This window comes from Dunckerocampus dactyliophorus, chromosome 5 (genome assembly GCF_027744805.1).
Source record: "Dunckerocampus dactyliophorus isolate RoL2022-P2 chromosome 5, RoL_Ddac_1.1, whole genome shotgun sequence".
Lineage (NCBI taxonomy): Eukaryota > Metazoa > Chordata > Actinopteri > Syngnathiformes > Syngnathidae > Dunckerocampus > Dunckerocampus dactyliophorus.
In genome coordinates, this window is record NC_072823.1 from 969,490 (window position 1) to 991,592 (window position 22,103).

Here is a 22,103-nt window from a genome sequence, read left to right on the forward strand (position 1 = left end):
CCTTCTTTCCAGCACCCTGGAATAGACTTTCCCAGGGAGGCTGAGGAGTGTGATCCCCCTATAGTTGGAACACACCCTCCGGTCACCCTTCTTGAAAAGGGGGACCACCACCCCAGTCTGCCAATCCAGAGGTACTGTTCCCGACTTCCACGCAATGTTGAACAGACGTGTCAGCCAAGACAGTCCCGCAACATCCAGAGCCTTGAGGAATTCAGGGCAAAACTCGTCCACCCCCGGAGCTTTGCCACTGGGGAGCATTTTGACTACCCCAGATACCTCAGCCACGGTGATGGGACTGTTCGCGTTCGTATCCTCAGTCTCTGCTTCCTCTATGGAAGGTATGTCAGTGGGATTGAGAAGGGCCTCAAAGTATTCCTTCCACCGCCCAACTATATCCTCAGTCGAGGTCAGCAGGCTCCCGTCCCCACTGTAAACAGTGTGGACCGGGCACTGCTTCCCCTTTCTGAGGCACCGGACGGTTTGCCAGAACCTCTTCGAGGCCGACCGAAAGTCATGTTTCATGGCTTCACCAAACTCCTCCCACACCCGAGTTTTTGCCTCGACCACCGCCGAAGCCGCGTTCCGCATGGCCTGCCGGTACCCGTCAGCTGCTTCAGGAGTCCCACAAGCCATCCATGCTCCATCAGCTTGACGGCAGCCCTGACCTCTGGTGTCCACCATCGGGTTCAGGGATTGCCGCCACGACTGGCACCGACCACCTTGCGGCTGCAGCTCCGATCGGCTGCCTCAGCAATGGAGGCACGGAATAGAGCCCATTCGGACTCGATATCCTCGTCCTCCCCCCGGGATGCAGGAGAAGCTCTGCCGGAGGTGAGAGCTGAAGACTCGACGAACAGGAGACTCTGCCAAACGTTCCCAGCACACCCTCACTACACGTTTGGGTCTCCCGGGTCTGTCCGGCATCCTCCCCCGCCATCTAATCCAACTCATCACCAGGTGGTGATCAGTTGACAGCTCAGCCCCTCTCTTTACCCGTGTGTCCAAAACATGCGGACGCAGGTCTGATGATACGACTACAAAGTCGATCATAGACCTGCGGCCTAGGGTGTCCTGGTGCCATGTGCACTTATGGACATCCTTATGCTGGAACATGGTGTTTGTGATGGACAAACTGTGGTTCGCACAGAAGTCCAACAACATCACACCGCACGGGTTCAGATCGAGGAGGCCGTTCCTCCCAATCACGCCCCTCCAGGTCACACTGTCATTGCCCACATGGGCGTTGAAGTCTCCCAGTAAAACGATAGAGTCACCAGTCGGGGTGCTCTCCAGCACCCCTCTGATGGACTCCAGGAAGGCTGGGTACTCTGAACTGCCGTTTGGCGCAGATGCACAAACGACAGTCAGGACCCTTTCCCCAACCTGAAGGCGTAGGGAAATGACCCTCTCGTTGACTCCAACACAGAGGCACCGAGCCGGGGGGCTATTAATAAGCCCACACCAGCTCGCCGCCTCTCCCCTGCAGCAACTCCAGAGTAGAACAAGGTCCAGCCCCTCTCGAGGAGTTTGGGTCCAGAACCCAAACTGTGGGTCGAGGTGAGTCCGACTATATCTAGTCGGAATGTCTCAACCTCTCTCACAAGTTCGGGCTCCTTCCCCGCCTGAGAAGTGACGTTCCATGTCCCAAGAACCAGATTTGGCCGCCGAAAGACCAGGTCGCCTAGGTGCCCGCCCCCGACCGCCACCCAAAACGCAATGCACCGGACCCTTATGCTTGCCCTCGCAGGTGGTGGGTCTACGGGGGGGCCAGCATGAAGTGTTTCCACTATAAGCCCACTTAGCCACGTTAGTATCGCCTAATGTGCAGCAGCCCTCATGGCTGCAATTAAAATGCTTCCCCCCCCGCCTGCATCATTTCAGACCCCACCTGTTGGTATTCCAGCACACACCCATGAGTATTTTTCCTTTTTTTCCAAAGAGTGAAAGCAGTCTCGTTTGGGTGAGGATAATAAATACTTTGGATTAACTAACGATTATTTTAATAACCAATTAATCGGATGATTTTTTTTTTTTTTAGATTAATCAATGAATCGTATTTTTAAAAAGCATTTTTAATTTCCGCCTCCTCTTTCAGAAATAGAAGATTTGAAGGGACAAAGCAAATAAGTGCACAAACACCAGGTTGCTGCTTGAATATTCTGTTAAAATAATGTTGAATCATAAAAAATCAAAATATTTGTACAGTAGCTTCACAAAAATACAATCATGATTTAGTTAGTCGCTGACTCTGAAGCTTGTTGTTTCAACGAATGGAGTAACGGGTTAGGCCGTAGATGGAGTGCATCAATAGAGTTTTATTGTCATATGCATAGTAAAACGGGTAGTTCTGCTATGCAATGAAATTCTTATTCTGTTCATTCTCCCAAGAAAAGAAAGAAAACACAAGAAAGAATAAGAACATCAGAAACATAAATACCAATTAATAAAACAACAACAACAGAAGAGACATTAATACAAATAAATAAATAAATAAATAAAAGTGCTTTGAGCATGTGCGTGTGTGAGTGCTTCGTTGAGAAGCCTGATGGCCTGTGGGTAAAAGCTGTTTGCCAGCCTTGTGGTCCTGGACTTCAAACTCCTGTAGCGTCTGCCTGACGGTAGGAGTGTGAATAATGAGTGTTGTGGATGTGTGCTGTCCTTGATGAGGTTGTGTGTTCTTCGTAGGACTCTAGTTTTATAAATGTCTTGCAGTGAGGGGAGGGCTGCCCCAACAATGTTCTGTGAGGTCTTGATCACCCGCTGGAGTGCCTTCCTATCACGTGTTGTACAGTTACCGTACCAAACAGTGATGGAGGCGGTAAGGACACTTTCCATAGTGCATCTGTAGAAGCAAGTCAGGATTGTGGTGGACATGCCAAATTTCCTCAGTCTTCTCAGGAAGTACAGTCTCCTTTGGGACTTCTTCATCATTTGTTGGGTGTTGTGAGACCAGGTGAGGTCCTTGCTGATGTGTGTGCCAAGGAACTTGAAGGTTTTCACCCTCTCCACCTCAGTCTCATCAATAACCAGGGGTCTAGGCGGCTCCTTTTCCCTTGTTCTTGGGTCAATGATCATCTCTTTAGTCTTATCTGTATTGAGAAGGAGATTGTTAGCACGAAACCAAGCTATGAGGTCCGCCACCTCTCTTCTGTATGATGTTTCAACACCACCAGTGATCAGGCCGATGACTGTAGTGTCATCCGCAAATTTAATGATGCTGGTGTTGTTCTGGGAGGCCACGCAATCGTAGGTGAAGAGCTTGTAGAGGAGCGGACTCAGCACACACCCCTGTGGGGTCCCAGTGCTCACAATTCTTGAGCTGGATGTGCGATTGTGGACTCTGACTGACTGGGGCCTGCCTGTTAGAAAGTTAAACACCCAGTTACAGAGGGAGGGTGATAAGTCGAGTGCGAGGAGCTTATCTGTGAGTTTGTGGGGGCTGACTGTACTGAAAGCAGAGCTATAGTCTATAAATAGCATTCTGACATTTGTGTCCTGGTCCTGTAGGTGAGAAAGGGCTGTGTGGATGGCAGTGTGGACTGTATCATCAGTGGAACGGTTCTGGCGATATGCAAACTGTAGAGGGTCCACAGTTGCAGCTCTACTTGCATCCTGCACCTTCTCATCAGACTAGAGCTGTCCTATCTAGTCATTGAGCATGAATTGATGATAGGTGGAATGTCTTGTAAGACAACGGAACAGTCGAGTTGCCTTCCATTCCCTGAGAGTACAATGACCCACCTGCATAAAGGAGAATATTGCCTGACACTTCTGAGTGTGTTCTGGACCTCCAAATTGTAAGGTTCCTCCTCCTCCTCCAGGAACCTCATGTTGCAGCTCCATCCAGCGGTGTCAGAAACATCACCAAATGCTTCACGGGTGGTACTATTTAAAGTTCTACTCTCCAAAATTATGGAAAAACAACAAACTCCAAACCAAATTGGAATTCAAACCATCATCATCCAAGTGTGTATTTTGCTTTTTGGCTGCTTATGTTGTAGGTGATGCCCCCACACAAGGGTACAAGACAGCAAATAAACAAAAAGTGTCATTCCGTGTTAGGTTAATGTTCATGTTCGTGTTTGGTATGATTGACTTGTGTTTTTGTCATGTGTGACCGTTGGTACTGTTTAATGCTACTGAAGATGCTGCCTGTCATATTAAGCACTGTCAGCATGACAAACACGCCCGCCGAGTACCTGCATGCCTTGATGTTGTTCTGTGCTGAGGACTGTCATTACGCAGATCTGCCAGACTTTAAAGCATCTGACAGTCTGGGGTATTTTCTTTTGACTGTTCTGTGAGCACATACCGTAGCTAGTTGTTGTACTGCGAGGACTACAAGTGTTTCCTTCATAGCTGTAATAACAAACTGGATCCTGCCATTATTTCCCATTCTGTAGTTTCCCTTCTGCTGGAGCCGTAAAAGCCAATAGTGGGCTGAGGGTGGCGGATTGAACCAAGTCTAGGACTTTACGAGCATGCTGGAGCGAGTCGAGCCAAAGAATTAACCCCAGGAGAATAAAGTTGACCTTTGTTTGGCTCTTCTTCTTGGTGTTCATGCATACCCATTCTCATTTGTCAGTCATGATCAACCCTTTTTGTCTTCTTTCTCTGCCTGAGAATCCAACATACAAATGAACATCTCCATAGTTGGAACTAAAAAGCCTCTGCAGACACTTAAATGGTGTTTAGTCAGCGTAGGTTTCCCAACAAAACTCTTGAATCTTGAATCCGCCACGTCCGTTGATTCATGGTGACAACAAGCACGTTTTCCTTTCCTTTGTTGCCTTTCCACAGCACGTACCTTCATAGTGAAGCATTTATAAGAGACATGCCCAATATTGGTTTTCTTACACCTATCCAATGCTGTCTTCCCTTGTTTATCATGGGGGGTAGGTTCCCAAAATAGCCCACAATAAGTAAAATCGGCAAAATAGCCAACTATATTTTTGTACAATGATTCAATAGGTTTTAAGGCTGTAGAAACCCTCACCATACACTTTATACACCTTTCTCACACAGGCATGAACATTTCTCTCTTGTTTAAACACTCAAAGTTCAAATTTCCTTTGCGTTTTAATGATCGTCTTACGAGGTTGGACACATGAAGCGACTTTCAGTCCTCTGATCGTGGCTTGTCATGGCGCCGTGAGGCTGTAGTGTTTTTGTATCCTTGTTAAAACATATTCCTCCTCCTCGTCCCTCATGAACCCAAGATTCATTTACAGTATTCCAGGCACCCTACAGCCGCGTACCTTCTGCCTTCATTCAGCATGTATGATCATACAACAGGAAACAGGCAATACTGCACAAAGGAGATTGGCTGTAGACCCTTGTCATGAATCACAACACAATGGGCGGGTTCTCCCTTAGCCAATCAGAATTGTTGTGGCGCTATATTTACTGAGACAAACTGGGCACATCTGGACACGCCTTCACCTCTCACATGACCCTCTACCGGTAACAGCAGTAAATACAAAAACAGGCACAATGTGCCTTCATACGCTGTTAAAAAAAACATGCAAAATTGCACTTTAAAAAATCCACAAGAGAGCGAATCCACAAAATGTGAACAAGAGAATGTTGCCATTTTAATTACAGAAGGCTAGCGAGCTAAATGGTTAGCTTCCAATTTATTTATTCTAAACCAATAAAGTATTTCAAACAGAGTAGGGAAGAAGGACAAAGTAAGAAGCCAAAAACATACCACTTCCACAAGGAATGGGAGGATAACTTTTTTCACTCATGTTGGACATGCCATGGCTGACTCCATGCAGCGTTAATCTAATCTAATCTCATGTCTCATCAATGTAACATTACTGACACCAAAGGACCACAATACTACATACTGTATGACTTGTCTTTCACTATTTGTATTCATTCTTTCATTTTTGAAAAAGCATGGTAAGTATGAGTGAGGGAGTGATGTTTGAACTCACTAGAAGGTGATCAGATGTTTACTCCAAAGCGTGAGAACTTTTCCTGGAGAAGGAGAGTGTGCGTACGTCATGTACAGATACACAAATGCATAAATGGGCCCAAGACACAGTACACTGGTGCCTTGGTTAACACCATCAACCTGTTCCAGAAGGTCCGACTCAAACCAAAATGGACCAAAAATCATGTAAATCCAATTCATCCCTTCCAGACAACAAAAAATGTTAACACAAAGCACATTTTATATACAATAATTCTAGTGTTACATGCAGAAAATGATGCAAAAATAATGACAAATGAATGGACAAGTGAACATTTAATGTCACTTTTACCTCGTTTTGTTAGAAAGCAACCCAGAAAACCATCAGAGAAGAAAATAAGACACAATGAACCACAGTTTGCATGAATATACCAAAGTAAATGTGAACGCTGTGGAGCCAATAAACACGTACCTTGACTTTGATGTAGGAAATGATCAAAAACCAAGCGCTGGCGGCAGTGACGTGGTGGAAGTGTCGGTGAGGATGCCTTATAAGGTGTGTGGTGACGTGTGCTATGTTGGACTGTGTGAACACGCCTAGCTAACTCTGAATGCTTATGTTTTGTTGTTGGAAGCAGAAATGAGTGTTATGGATGTCAGACGAGACCCAAGCGGAGTAGATGTGTACACGTGGAGCACTCCCGTCACATCTACATACCTCTGAAATGACCACGCTCTTCTCTTTAAGCCCTAAAACTGGGAGGTGTTGTCTCGTACGGTCCATGGCCTTTCTCTGTTGTGTGTTTGTTACGTGGTGTATGTCTCTACAACGCTCATAGAAACAACCAAAAATAGCGCCCGCAGCCCACTGCGCATTGCTCAATCACATGGCCACGTGATCCCAGATGGCGGTGTACACAAACCGAATGCCATTTTAGATGTTAAACAAGTGGGCGAACGTAAGCTAAGGCATCATTTGTTAAGTGAAAAAGGTGCTAACCGGGGCAGATGTTAACCAAGGGACCACTGTATTTAAAAACAATTGGAAGATATTTTTGAAGCAAAGTCAATTATTGTTTTTTTTGTCTTGTTAATGAGCATCCTGTATTTACGTGAAAAACTCCAAAGATGTCAGTGCCTCACCAGCCATGAGCCTCAGTGCATGTTGACCCTGATTGAAGGGTACAAGTATTTTGGAGGACCTGGCTATCCCGGCCGGCCCTATTTGAGTAACTGGTCCCACATGAAGGTGATGAAGGGTTGCGAGTTCACACCTGGGGGGCCTACGAACGAACTTAACAGCCACTTTAGGTCAGCAGTAAAGTCCGTGAGCGATGCAAGAGCTCGTTAGGATACCGTGCCAAAGAATGCTGCAGTGCACTAAAAGACTTTTGACACCTTGCCTTTTTAAGTATGCTCACATGAACACACACACACCTGTTTGGTGGAATACACCAGTTTACCAGGAATGGGTTCATGGAGTTCACGCTTAGGAACAGCTGCCAGGCTGGTGTTGGTTTCTGCGTGTGCTGCGGCAGAAAAGGATCCAATACAATTAGCTTCCATTGAAGTTGGTGGTAAAGTAAGCAAATATGCCTTCGATGAAACGTGAGCAATGCAAGGTGGATCACTGGTGCTTCACTACTCTGGTCAAGGCCAGAAATATAAAGCAAAAGATACTTGGTCTGCACTTTGGTACACTTTGGTTATTGTTCACATTATTGTATTTTTGTCTTGTGACCAAAGGCTGTGCAGGAAAGAACGTGCATCAGGTAAACAGTTGATTGGGCAGCTGGGTTGAATATGTAGCTGACTTTTTATATTCTCTTGTATTTGTTAGCTTACATTTAAGGAAAATATACTTTTAAAAACACAGACACACACACAGAGGGAGACACGGGGTGTCCCGAGCTGATATTTATGTTGGATAGGGGTCCGATATCAGGAAAGAAAAAAATGATTACTCTGGCCTGCATTTAAAATCTCCAATACTGGCAGTCCGATACAAGGTGTCCATTCTGGACTCCACTCCAGCAGGGGCCAGCTAGATCGCACGTGATCACAACAGTGTGTGCTAACGTGCTAACAATAAAGTAGCATGGAATAGGAGTGATGGTGGCTGTGTGGTAGTATTTTTTGTTCAAGTCCAGAAAAAGACGATGCAGCCGAGTGGAAAACTTGTCATGCACAAGTTTCCTGTGTTGGTGACTAAAGTCATTGTGCAGTTGAAGCAGCATCACACGGGAAACTCCCACAGGACAGCAATAAGTCAGTCAGTCAGTTAGCAAGAACAGCTCCAGTTGGTGATGAGTAATGTCGGGTTTAACGCTTCAGTGAGCACCTTGAGCCTCACTACATGATGCTACTAGCCTAGCTGCTACATGATACTGTAACTACAACTATACAGCACATGCATAAATATACCTCACTACGTGATATCAAACTGTACAGCACATGCATAAGGACTTACATGGCTGTTTTTCTCATATCTACTGTTGCTGATTATTGTTTTCTGTTTGTCTGATATGACTTGATTAAGCCTCTGCTAACATTCCACACTGGAAAATTATGGAATCACAGGAGTGCCAAAATTAAAAGGGAATGCATGCGGAAATACAAAGAGAATCAATAATACAAAAATATTATTTTTCCATGTTGCCATTGTTTTTCCTGTTTTGTCTTTGTCTTTTCCACTTGCCTTTTGTCATTGCATTTAGTCATGACAAAGACAAAAGAATGATTGAATTATTGTCTTTGTTTTTCCATTTTGGCATCGCTTTTCCTGTTTTGTCTTTGTCTTTTCCATTTGCGTTTCGTCATTTAGTAATGACAAATGCAGTAGCTTGCAAATGCAAAAGAATTTGCATGGTATTGCATTTGTCATTACACAGCCTTTGCTGTGGGCGGGTCATTCGGGGGAAATTTAAATATGGTGGACAAATTGAAAAGACGTGTTCAACGAGAATTATGAGCAATTGCACGGTTGGTGGAAGATGTCATGGAAAGTTTTGATAAAAAAGTCTTTAAAGGCTATATCTGCGTTGATGATTGCAAATATGGATGAAGCAGTGTGGTGCAATCTTAAGCAGGTAAATGCCTTATTTTATCTTATTTAAATTTCCCTGTTTACTTTTGATAAACGTGTACTTGCGTCTACTTTCTGTCCGGTACATTTTTTCCGGGCTCCCGAGTTTCCATAACGACATAGCCACTGCAAGCAGAAATCGTGTAATCACGTATGGAGTCGTCATCATTTTGCATTTGCAAGCTATTGCATTTGTCATTACTAAATGACGAAACGCAAATGGAAAAGACAAAGACAAAACATGAAAAGCGACGCCAAAATGGAAAAACAAAGACAATACAGAAATCATTCTTTTGCCTTTGTCATGACTAAAAGCAATGAGAAAACGCAAGTGGAAAAGACAAATACAAAACAGGAAAAACAAAGACAAAATGGAAAAAGAATATGACTACATTTGTATATTTTTTTGTATTATTGATTGTCTTTGTATTTCCACACGTATTCCCTTTTAATTTTGGCACTCCTGTGATTCCATAGAAAATAAGTCATAAAAGTATGAATGATTCCTGCTGACCTAGGATCAATATCCGTATTGGCCATTACCCAAGGCTGCAACATCAGTCTTGTATCAAAAGTATCAAAGTTGTATCGGATGCCCCTAAAGCCAACAGCAGTGAAGTGCACACCAGGTATGTTTGTTTTTGGTCCAGACCGTAGTACCTAACCCCCAACAGCCTCCCCATGTGTGAATGAATGATTAATATTGAATGATTGATTGATATTGATTACTGTGGTGCAGCATTATAGGCAGGATTGCCAGACGTTTTCCACAGTGGTGAAGATGCTGGTGTCCAAGGAGCCCACTTTGGAGACGCTGCTTCAGGGGGCTCTCAGTGCCAACTTGACCGAGATGAAAGACCACTGCCTGGCCACCCTCAGGCACTACGTGAAAGAACTGGATGAGGCGCTGGAGTTGTCAGGGACCCCCAGCTAAGATGGACAAAATGCTCATGATTTTATCAATTACACGTCACATGAATTCAAAGCCTTGGTTTTAATCATCATGAAATGTTTTTAAATGTACTTGTATACACACACTGTCATACTTTTGTAAAGAGCCCTGTGATTGGCTGGCAACCAGTCTAGGCTGTACCCTGTCTGTCAGGCGGGATCAGCAGCATCCAGAATCCCCCCTGTAGCCCTAGTGAGGACAGTGGCATAGGAAATGAATGAATGAATGAATGAATGAATGAATATTTGACTTTGGGTCGCAGTTTGTGGTTGGGGGGTGATGGTGGGTTTGGCAGCCCCACCAGTGGAGAAGCCGTGCCCTGGGGGGAGGTGTGTGGCATCGATAGCGATGCCTTTAACAGTATTGGTGGACCAACATGAACATAACATGATATTTTACTGTTTGCTCCTTTGTCCAATTTCAATGACAAACTAGGCAAGACTATTTTATAGTTTGGCTTGCAAATAAAAGAATGACCTTGAATGAAATGATTTCAGTGTTTTTTGTACATGTTTGTGGGAGTGGGGTAACGTATATACAGTACACATCCTGACATTTTTTTTTATTCCAATGATTTATCTGGAGCTGATACTCCAGTTGATACTTTTATACAATGCAATTTGGTTCATTACAAACGTGTTTCTGAATGCCGGTTAAAAGACGTTTAAGACCACCTTCATTGGGGGGGAAACTGGTGTTAACGGTACAAGAGCGTGCCAGTAAGCCTAGGTCATAACTGGTCGTACGGGTTACTACCGCCCGTCTACGTGCAAAACCCCGAAGAAACGCACGGACGGTGTGCGTGTGTAACGTGCTGATTTTGGATCCGAAGACCGGCCGCTGAGGTTCTTTGTCATGTCAATCTCTACGGGCGCTTACGTTTTTTTTCAGGTTGCCAGACAAACTTACGCACTTCGTACATCTTGGTGCGTCGTCCGTACGGCCAACGTGCGTCTTTCCTACGTTTTGCTGGTGCCAGGTTTGGGCAAAATGTCAGTTTTGTCCACTTGCAGACTCCGTATGTTCGCGTGTCACACGTGCACACCACATACGCAATGAGTGCAGCCAACGCACGTTCAGATATTTCTTACGTGGTCCGTGCGTGGGGGGGGGGTAAGTGGGTGGTGTGTCGCCCGTACGGTGAGAGTGCATCCATCACGTGAAGAGTGGGGCATATAAAGCTGCAGGGCTTTGTTTTCTATGCTTTATTGATCTGTATTTGTATTGATCAATGTATATTTCTACTATTTTTCCTCTTCGCTATGTCTCTATTGTAATACGTATGGAAATATATATTTCTATGTGATTCCTGTTGCAATGCATACAGTATTGTTATTTACGTCACATGACGTACACGCCTGTGGTGCATCTGTGCATGTGCTGCATGAGGTCACGCTTGGTGAATAAAGACCATCAAGTCTTTTAATAACAACCCCCACCATATGACACCTATCACATGTGCTTATTGACCATTTATGTTCAGAAGTTGAAAAAAAATAAAACATCACAGCACGTAATGGTGCAGAAGCTCTGTGATAAAATTTGCAAGTGGAGGAAGAGACGTACGTCTCGTGCATGTGCAGAACCAATCACGTTTCCGGCACAGATCTTACGTGGTTAATATGCACGACGTACAGCTCACGCGTGGTTCTTTCATCCTTCATAGGAAGCCCGCATGGAACGCGAGGTCAGTACTTTTATTGCAAGTTTGACTGACGTTGGTCTTAGAACTTCCATGCGTCGGCAGTACCGATGAAGCAAACGTCCTCAGGTTTGGTGCATGGTACGCACGTTCCACTTCCAGGTTGTACGTTGCCTACGTGCAGGGTGATCTTACTCCAAGATCACCACAAGTAGGTTCTCCACCAGCAATTAAAAACGCAGCGATTTGGGGAACGCCACAAATTGCACGGCTTAAACATTTTACGTCCGGTTGTGACCTAGGCTTAAGCCGAGGTTAAAAAAAAATAGCCACATTTTATCTCTACAGAATGTACGTGTAACACCAACATACTTCCATGGGTGTTTTTTATAAATATGCATTACTCTGAACTCAACATTGTAGTAATTTACCAGCAGATCGTAACGCCACAGAAGCTAATTGAAATATGACATAGCAAGCATTTAGCTTTTGTGGAAAAATGCAGAGAAGAACCAAATTGTGAGACTAAAGCCTAAGATATGATGCAGTTTTTACTCTTATGCCCTTTTTTTTTGGATTTAGTCCACTGACCACAAGGAGGGGAGGACACGCCTGCCACCGGGCTGGGCAGGTCTTCAGTATAGTAATGTCTAAGCAGTCTAGGTTGAGGGATAGGCTGACCCAGGAAGAAGCCCTCCTCGTCCGAATCAGAGGAAGAGGATGAACATGTAGAGCACCAGTCGTCATCCTCCCCCCACAGATCTAAGAACCTCCCTACGGCTGATCCCTGAAGCCTGTAGTCTGACACTGTGGCAGCAGGCGGGTGTCCGTGGAAAGCCAGGTCTTTCCAATGGCCATGGGTGTGGTTCCCTCTACGGTCCACTTTGTAGCCCCTCTCTTTAGGCAGAAAGTTGAGAGCATTGTCCGAGCGAGACTTGCGGCTGTGACGCCTCCTGTGATGATGATGGCTGCGCCCCTTGGAATGAACTTCCTGGCCCTGCTCCTCAAAGTGGAACGCTCTCCGGTGAGTCCGCTCACTCATGGGGGGCTGTCGCACCGGGAGGTCACCGTAATGGTCTACGACGTCTTCCGAAAATTTCACCTGCTGCTGCCGAGACTGCGAACGTGTCCTTCTCAGAGCAGGGACGTGTGGTTTGGGTCTGTCCTCTGGAAGATGCGCTGCTCCTTCCCCTGCAACATTTTCCTCTGCTTCCTCTTCCTGCTCGGATGCAGGGCTCTTCAGGGAATTTGCACTCCTGTGTAATATGGAGGAGTTGAGGGTTCCCATGTTGCTTGTTTTCTCACAGTCCTCAGCCTCGTGGAAGCCTTGCATGGAGTAAACCAAAGGTGTGTCTTTAGTATCACCATCCACTGAGGTCCCTGAGAAGTGAGAATACGTTTAGGCTGCTTCTGCACACACTCTTGTAATGAAATGATTATCACGTGCTCATGAAACCATGTCGCTTCTCACCAGTAATGTTGGAGAGAGCCAATGAGTCCACGGAGTCTCGGACACTCTGATCTGTCTTCTTGAACTGGTCTGTGATGCACTCCAAAGAGCTGCCGTACCACTGCGACTCATCTCCCAACTCTGCTCCAGCCCCGTGGTCTAGCTCCAACTCTTGGATCTTTCTGCTGCTAGCCGGGCCCGGATGACTACCGTAGGCTGAGTCCCCCAGCCCGTCCTGCGACTGGGCCCAGTACATGTCAGCCTGGTACTTCTTGCTGGCCAGACTTCCCCTTCCATCTCCATCACCGCTACCAGCTTTGAAGGACTCCTGCTTCCTCTTTGCTGCTGCCTTTTCTGCAACCCAAAAACCTGTGGGTCTGGAGTCATTGTCTTGTCTGAAGACCGCTTTTCCCCCAAACTTCAATAGTAGCTGAGTCATGTAGTCTTCATGCTCCGCCCACTCCTCCGCCTGATCCTCAGGCGCCTGTGTCTCCTCACCGCACCCCCTCCAGAAATGCTCATCAGATAAGTTGAAATGGGTGAACTTGCGGGTCATGGTGTCCTCGGGGTTTCCACTCAATCCAGGAAACTTGTAGTTGACTGCCGGCGAAAAGAGGAGCGACTGTCGGCACTGATCAGCCGAGCGGCTGCTCTTGCCCATACGCACGCTGCGACGGGACTCCCGGGGGCGTGCCGACTGGAAGGCCGAGTCGGAGGAATCGGTGGCTTGTGCGTCTTCCCCCAGACTACAGGCTTTGGAGCAGTAGATGTGACCCTGGTGCGGCAGGAAGGGGCAGCCCATGAGGGAGCTCTTACACTGGGCACAGCTGAAGCAGCTCTCAGTGGCATGCCAATGGAGACCATCGTAGGTCATCTGGGCATTGTCAACACCTGGAAAGTAGAAAATTGTTGAGAGGTTACCAGTAGAAGCTAGTTAACCAGTCTTGGCAGATGCGAAAGGAAAAGATCATTACTGAAAACATCTTACTGGACTTACGAGTAAAGTTGATTTTAAACGCATGCAGACCCTTTACATGTGCATGCTGTCCGGGGGCTGACTAGGTATGAATAACGTCCCCAATTCTCAGCAACGTCTTCACACGTGTGCTTCCACATGCTATTTCAGGTCTTACCGATATGTTCTCCACAAGCCTCACAGTATTCTGCATAGAGGGACTCGAAGCAGCCACAACAGTAGGGTCTGCCATCCTTCATGATGTAGCGCTGTCCCCCCAGGATCGTGTCGCATTCAAAACAGGAGAAGTGCTTCATGTGCCAGTGGCGCCCCTCGGCCTCCGTGCACTCATCAGCAAATATAATCTGAAGTGAAAGATGCGCAGTAGTTGAGTTGCAGTGGAGGTGCTAATCCCAAAGATCTACCTCCTAGCATAAACACAGAATATCATATTTTCATGTCAACTAGTACGTTCATTCTGGCGCCAACAAGTTCCCATGCTGTTTCTATCTCTGTAGACTTTTTTTTAGAAATGTCAAATAGCTCCAGGACATCTATCATTTTTTCCTCCATGTTTACATGGGAGGGAGCACGGACAGCATCCTGTCCACTCATTGGTTGGTCAGTGACAGCCCTGCTGATTGGTCCTGTTCAACATTTTTTCAACTTTCTGGGATTGAGCCGCAAGACAGCGTGTGCACGACGACATGCACGAGCACAACATTTAACATGCACAAATTTTGCTCATCACTTGGCAGGACAGACTCATCATAATCACCCTGTCTCACAGCTTCCGTCCTCACCTGCCATGTGTGAAGCACATCAATCTTTGCCGCGGGGGAGCAAGAGCCAATCAGGAGGGGAGCCTGATGTCAGCTGACTGATGTCATATGACATCTACAGTTCGACCCACACTACCCTCACGGTCGACCAGCAGCTCGCGTTTGACTGAATGTGCTAGACGTTAGACGTTTCTGGTTGTCCTCAGGCTGTATAGTCTTGATTCCCTTTAGAACTCCATCAAACTCTACTACGTCTCCCAAAGGAAACTTCCAGAATTGTGGTTTTACCTCATCGCAGGCTGAGCACCGAGGTTTGAGGAGCTCGGCATGGTGCCTTCCACAGTGGATCTTTCCGTCGTGGTAGAAGTAGATCAAATCCACCAGCAGCTCGCTACACGTGGAGCAGGCAAAGCAAGCCGGGTGCCAACACATCCCAGGGACCGACCTGGACGCCAACACCGCCATTTCACCGCCACCGACGTTCTTGCCACACTGCACACACGATCACATGAGCACATGGGGGGTTAGTCCGTTGTGAAAGTGATAGACTAGACTGTCATTGGTCGCAGCTGACACGCCCGACACAGGAATGCTCCATCAAAGCTATTTGGACACGTTGGACGCCCCTTCTGGGTGACACACCAAGACACTCAAACACTGAAAACACTTCAAAGTGACTGATCAGCCCAACTGAGACTACAAATGCAGGGATGCTGTGTTGTTTTCATCATTCCCTCTTGTTGACAACCTTTGGGAGCAAATACGAGGTGAAAGAAAAAGGCTAAGTCAGCGCTCACAACAAACAACATAAACATGGGATTTCTAAGTGTATATGATTTTTTAAAAAACATATTTCCAAAGTTGATATGCATTTACATCAAATTGATGTAGTTATTTGCACATTTATTAAAATGTATTTCATTTAATTTTATCATTGCACCTGTAAGTTTCCTGCAGCCCAGTTCAGCCCTACCCAAGAACCGGTACCAGGTGCGGCCCCCTCTGTCGGATGTTTAAAACGCATGACATTTGTGCCTATTGTGTGGGTATTGTGTGTACCTACTGTACATCACCTGTAGACTTTTACGAAAGTCGTTCTGTCCCCTCTTAGTTTTTTTCCCTCAACCAGTTTTCAATACTTATGGACATTGATATAAGTTATGTTCTCTTTTTTTAATGAAACTGACTAAAATGTTTTTAATTTTTCTCGACTAAATATTTTTGTTTAAATTTTGGTCAAGTAAATCTGGACTACAACTTCCACATTCAGTATAGAAATGACTGAAATGTGGCTAAAACACCACACATTTCCGTCCAAAAGACTAAGACTAAGAAAAATGGCTAGTAAAAACAACACTGCATGGATGTCTATGACCACACAGTCATATTGTATAATAATATATGTATATGTACATTTTATATGTACATATACATATATGCATATGTACATAATAATATATGTATATGCACAATAGTATATGTGCATATTATATGTAGATGTATATAATATATGTAGATGTACAATAATATACTGCTCAAAAAAATGAGAGGAACACTTGGAAAACACATCAGATCTAAACTGGGAAATGATGTTGAATATGTTTCCTGATAATAAGTGGGTGATGTATTAGTAAGAAAATGATGCCACATCATTTGATAGAAATGAAAATGATCACCCTATAGAGGGGGGAAATCAAAGACACCCCAAAAATGAAAGTGAAAAAATGATGCAGCAGACTGGTCCATTTAGCTAAAATGTCATTGTAGCAACTCAAAATGATTCTCAGTAGTTTGTGTGGCCCCCACGTGCTTGTACGCATGCCTGACAACGTGGGGGCATGCTCCTAATGAGACTACGGATGGTGTCCTGGGGGATCTCCTCCCAGATCTGGACCAGGGCATCAATGAGCTCCTGGACAGTCTTAGGAGCAACCTGGAGGCGCCGGATGGACCTAAACATCATGTCCCAGAGGTGTTCTATTGGGTTTAGGTCAGGTGAACGTAGGGGCCAGTCAATGGTATCAAGGATTTCATCCCGGTACCTAATAGCAGTCATGGTGCCGTTATCTAACCTGTAGAGGTCTGTGCGTCCTTCCAGGGATATGCCTCCCCAGACCATCACTGACCCATGTATATGTGTATATATACAATACTATATAAGTACATCATAATGTATGTGTATATATACAATACTATATGTATAAGTACATCATAATGTATATGTATATATACAACACTATATGTATAAGTACATCATAATGTATATGTATATATACAATACTATATGTATATATACAATACTATATAAGTACATCATAATGTATACTGTATATACAATAGGTGATATTTGCATGGTAATATTGGTCATTCTTTCAAAGGCTGTCAGTCCAATGTGGGTGAAGATATGCTAAGCTAAGCTATTGATATGCTAAACTAAGCTATTGATATGCTAAGCTAAGATATTGAAAACATCTAAAAGAATCTCAGCTTTGTTCCACAGGTGACCAAGGGACCTGCTTGAAATTGTTTCATCTGTTTGGCATTATTATTATTATTTGTAGTAGTAGTAGTATTATGGCAAGCGCGTCACCTTTTTTAATACTGAAATATTTGGCAAATATTGCGAGCGTGTGTCTCCTGGCTAAAATAGTTCCTGATGGGACGCACAAAAGTCATGAAAGACCACATCCAGCTCAGCCTCAGCTTCCATTAGTGATGTACGGATCAATACTGAAATATCAATACTTCCAGCTCTTCAGGCTCTCAAATCAATTCAAAATATTGATACTTTTGATACTTCAGTCATTCAGTTTATTTGAATGAATCATTCATTAAATAAACGATTCATTTAAAATACATGTATAATACTATACAATACAACACACAATAAACGTATTAATAATAATAATGAAAAATATGAATGAATGAATTGTCTTGTATTCTATGATATAATAATACTATTGATAATGAAGAACAATTATATTGTAATTGATGAATTAAATAATGACTTAGTTAGTGTATCACTACTTTTTAAACTTTACTAGACACGTTAGGTGAATTTGCAACGTATTGATATCGGATTGGTATCGCCGATACCAGCCCAAATTTGACTCAGTGTCAGACTGAGTAAAGGGACAAAAGGATTAGGGTTGGGGTTTAATCAGTGGTATCACACGTTGTCATCCCAAGTGAAAGCAGACTGAGATGTGCTGTGGGACGTACATGCTCACAAACGCTGTTCATACGACTGTAGGGCACTATTTTGGGCGTGCCCCTCCCCAGGGCCTCCTTCTTCCTCTGGATGCTGAAGATGTGGAGCTCCTTCTTCTCCTCCTCACTGAGGGAGCAGCAATAGCCAACCTGCCAATGGAGGACATGACGGTGATTCGTCCACTTTGTATCAGTTGACTGAAGGAGAGCGAGGTAGTAAATTTGGGCTGAGAGAGGCGAACAAACGCAACTCTTGACCCCGGCTTGCCCTTCCTCATCCCCAGTAAGTCTCCAACCCCCCGGCCCTGATTGAGAACCTGATTTTTTACAACAAGCCCCCCTGGTGTTTCCCAAAGACTTAACAAGAAGCAAAGCAGACGTTGACACAAAGCAAAAAAACGCAGGTTCCAGTGAAATGGAGAAGACGGGGCCCGTAGTGCCACGGTGGCACAACATAAAGACCCTTTCAATCTGCATCCCTCTACCCCCGCTAAGCACTCCTTGTAAACACCCACCACTGTGACAGGAATCCAGCTGGCAAACATCACAACATCACCCCGTCAAAAGTGGCATTGTGCCCACGCTACATGTCCACAGGACGGTGCCACAAGGATGCCAAGGGGGCGACTGTGGTCTGTCACGTTGCATCTGATGATCTGAAGTAGACCCAACTTTCTCATCTTGATGTGATTGGTACGATTTTAGAATCTGCTTCACCATTCCCTTCTTATCCACGCTCGTTTGAGAAAATGCCAACAAACAGGTGGACCATCATCACCGACTTTCTTTATTTGACAAAGTCACATTCAAAGCCAACAGTGGAGAACACGCTGTCAGCTGGGGTGGAGGAGGAGGCCTGCACACACCGGGGGTAAACGCCACATTCATTCCAAGCTATGGCATGCTGTGTGCTCATGTTTCTGCAAATCCTATAGGATTTCTACCTTTGATGAAAGATCCACTTTGCAAGTACACTGGAGCCTTGGTTAGTGTCATTTATTTATTCCAGGAGGGCCGACCCGAACTCTAAACCCAACCCTAATCACATACACTAACCCCTAACCCTAAACCCAACCCTAACCATGAGCCCTAACCTTTAACCCCTAACCCTAAACCCAACCCTAACCATGAGCCCTAACCTTTAACCCCTAACCCTAAACCCAACCCTAACCATGAGCCCTAACCTTTAACCCCTAACCCTAAACCCAACCCTAACCATGAGCCCTAACCTTTAACCCCTAACCCTAAACCCAACCCTAACCATGAGCCCTAACCTTTAACCCCTAACCCTAAACCCAACCCTAACCATGAGCCCTAACCTTTAACCCCTGACCCTAAACCCAACCCTAACCATGAGCCCTAACCTTTAACACCTAACCCTAAACCCAACCCTAACCATGAGCCCTAACCTTTAACCCCTAACCCTAAACCCAACCCTAACCATGAGCCCTAACCTTTAACACCTAACCCTAAACCCAACCCTAACCATGAGCCCTAACCTTTAACCCCTAACCCTAAACCCAACGCTAACCATGAGCCCTAACCTTTAACCCCTAACTCTAAACCCAACCCTAACCATGAGCCCTAACCTTTAACACCTAACCCTAAACCCAACCCTAACCATGAGCCCTAACCTTTAACCCCTAACCCTAAACCCAACTCTAACCATGAACCCTAACCTTTAACCCCTAACCCTAAACCCAAACCTAACCATGAGCCCTAACCTTTAACCCCTAACCCTAAACCCAACCCTAAACCCAACCCTAACCATGAGCCCTAACCTTTAACCCCTAACCCTAAACCCAACCCTAACCATGAGCCCTAACCTTTAACACCTAACCCTAAACCAAACCCTAACCATGACCCCAACCCTAACCTTTAACCCCTAACCCTAAACCCAAACTTAACCATGAACCCTAACCTGTAACCCCTAACCCTAAACCCAACCCTAACCATGAGCCCTAACCTTTAACACTTAACCCTAAACGAAACCCTAACCACGGACCCTAACCTTTAACCCCTAAACCCAACCCTAACCATGAACCCTAACCCTAAACCAAACCCTAACCTTTAACCCCTAAACCCTAAACCCAATCCTAACCATGAACCCTAAACCAAACCCTAACCACGCACCCTAACCTTTAACCCCTAAACCCAACCCTAACCAAGACCCCAACCCTAACCTTTAACCCCTAACCCTAAACCCAAACTTAACCATGAACCCTAACCTGTAACCCTAAACCCAACCCTAACCATGAACCCTAACCACTAACCCTAACCTTTAACCCTAAACCCAACACTAACCCTTCACCCTAACGAGCCAAGGAAAGTTGCAAGTGGCAGCATTTTGCTAACAAAAGTGATGAACTCTCATTGAATTGAAGATGTAACTCCTAGCAAAAGGGGCGGGTGGTGTCCATGTCGATCTGGCTGCCACATGGTGTCTTTGGCAGCAATCATGAAGGTAAAAGTCATCTTAAATGCCGATTTATCCTTTCATTCGTCATTTGCATGCATTTGTGCACGTCAAACCAGCATTGTAAAAGTATACAAATGTGTTTTGTTAACATTTGTGAAAGTCAACCGCTGATGACATCACAGACGAGCAACATAAGGCAGCAATTTCCGCTTCCAGTTGTATTTTGTTAGCTAGCTGACAAGGAAGGAGGTTTTGTGCTAAAAATATGTGAAGAACAAAGTTGGACTCATGCAGTGTGTTAATAACAATATAATATAACAATATACTAATATAATATAACAATATACTGTATGCTAACCGGAGAATGCACGCAAACCGAGACGAGACGTACAATTTTGACGTTAACCGAAAAACATGCCAACCAAGTTTCCAGTGTTACGTCGCCCTGTTGTCATCCTTTCACATGAAGCAAAACCGAGTTTCCAGTATTTGTTCCGGTCGTGCTGGCGGCACGGCTGATTGGCAGCACTGTCAGTCCCGCCCACTAGAGTCCGTAAGGGAATGCTTGGCAAAATGACCCGATGATCCCAACCCTGGTCTCACCTCATTGTCATGCGGTGGCAGCTGATAGAGGAGCTGCTTGATTCGGAACTTCTCACCCGGACTGTTGACGTATGGGATGTTCTGCTCAGGCAGGCAGGAGAAGTACAACTGGACCTGAGGAAGGATGCGTGGCAAAAACACTTGACAGGTTGAGTGAGCTTTATTGTTGAAGTTCATGATCCCGGAGGATCGGCTTCTCCATAAATCGCCACTTAAAACGTCCAAACAGGTCACCGGGCCAGATCGGTTTGATTGTTTTTGTTTTTCCAATCATAAGCTTGTCTTTATAGGGACTGGTCGGGGTGGCACTTTGACCTTTATGGGGTCGACCTCTTGGAGTGTAAACCTTATGAGGGAGGGGCCATTACAGCCAGCCAGATAAAGAGGAGGGACGTGCTTGTCCTGTGTCTTTGGGGACTTCCTGCGGCTCAGGCCGTCTAAAGAAGGGGAGCGACAGCAATTTAGCCTGACAATCAACCCCATCACCCCCCCATCATAAATTATGCACATTTTGATGTCGCTATTACCCCCTCATCCAGCTCCACGGGGGCTGGGGAGTATGTGTGCTCCATTCAAGGCAATGGGTGCAGTAAAGACATTACAGTTGACCCGTACAAAAGCCCCCACATGTTTGGGCAGTAAGGGTTGGGGCGCATGTGTGCACTTCAACGGGAAAGGCAGGATGCCGGGTTTAGGAAATATGCCACATTACACCAGCGGCCCTCCGGCAGCAACTAACAGCCCTGCTTGTGTTTGGGGAGGAAAAGGCTTGTTAAGAAGTCGGCCCCCCAGTTTCCAATCCTGCTAGCGGCAGGATGCTCGAGCATCTCTGATAATCACAAGCAGACTTCACCATAACGCAGTTTGGAAAGAAAACCTCCAGAGACAGCAGGTGTGCCTTGAAGTGGACGTAGTAACAATAGTTTTGTTCTCCCAAGAGAGTTTCTTCATTCCTGTATGAGTCTTTACCTCGCTGAGCACGTCTTATCTGGGCCGTGCACTAGCCTACACGGGAATGACAACGAGGTCAGTGCTGTTTTTATTCTCGATCAGGAGGATCCCTTTTTAGTGATGGTCTACGGGGA

At 45.4% G+C, this 22,103-nt stretch overlaps 2 protein-coding genes across 11 annotated transcripts in view; one reads left to right on the plus strand and one right to left on the minus strand.

Annotated features, from left to right (window-relative positions):
* Positions 1 to 22,103, plus strand: part of LOC129180903 (periphilin-1-like) — a 71,020-nt gene that overhangs the window by 32,803 nt on the left and 16,114 nt on the right. For 2 of the 8 annotated variants that reach the window (XM_054775224.1, XM_054775228.1), the window contains exon 10: positions 9,745 to 10,445. The exons of 5 other annotated variants lie outside the window; for them this stretch is intronic. In XM_054775224.1, coding sequence (XP_054631199.1) covers positions 9,745 to 9,939 — 195 coding nt within the window. In that variant the 3' untranslated portion in view covers positions 9,940 to 10,445. Of the gene's footprint in view, positions 1 to 3,821; positions 9,243 to 9,744; positions 10,446 to 22,103 lie in introns of those variants that run through there. One more of the 8 variants, XM_054775225.1, reaches the window with a different exon arrangement.
* LOC129180902 (prickle-like protein 1) overlaps positions 5,787 to 22,103 on the minus strand; it is a 40,819-nt gene continuing 24,502 nt past the window's right edge. Inside the window, exons 3-8 of one of the 3 annotated variants that reach the window (XM_054775217.1) lie at positions 21,019 to 21,132; positions 18,009 to 18,146; positions 15,075 to 15,278; positions 14,183 to 14,369; positions 13,071 to 13,940; positions 5,787 to 12,979 (exon numbers count right to left, since the gene is read on the minus strand). In XM_054775217.1, the coding sequence (XP_054631192.1) occupies positions 12,132 to 12,979; positions 13,071 to 13,940; positions 14,183 to 14,369; positions 15,075 to 15,278; positions 18,009 to 18,146; positions 21,019 to 21,132 (2,361 nt within the window). In that variant the 3' untranslated portion in view covers positions 5,787 to 12,131. The remainder of the gene's footprint in view (positions 12,980 to 13,070; positions 13,941 to 14,182; positions 14,370 to 15,074; positions 15,279 to 18,008; positions 18,147 to 21,018; positions 21,133 to 22,103) is intronic. The other 2 variants (XM_054775218.1, XM_054775219.1) reach the window with 2 other exon arrangements.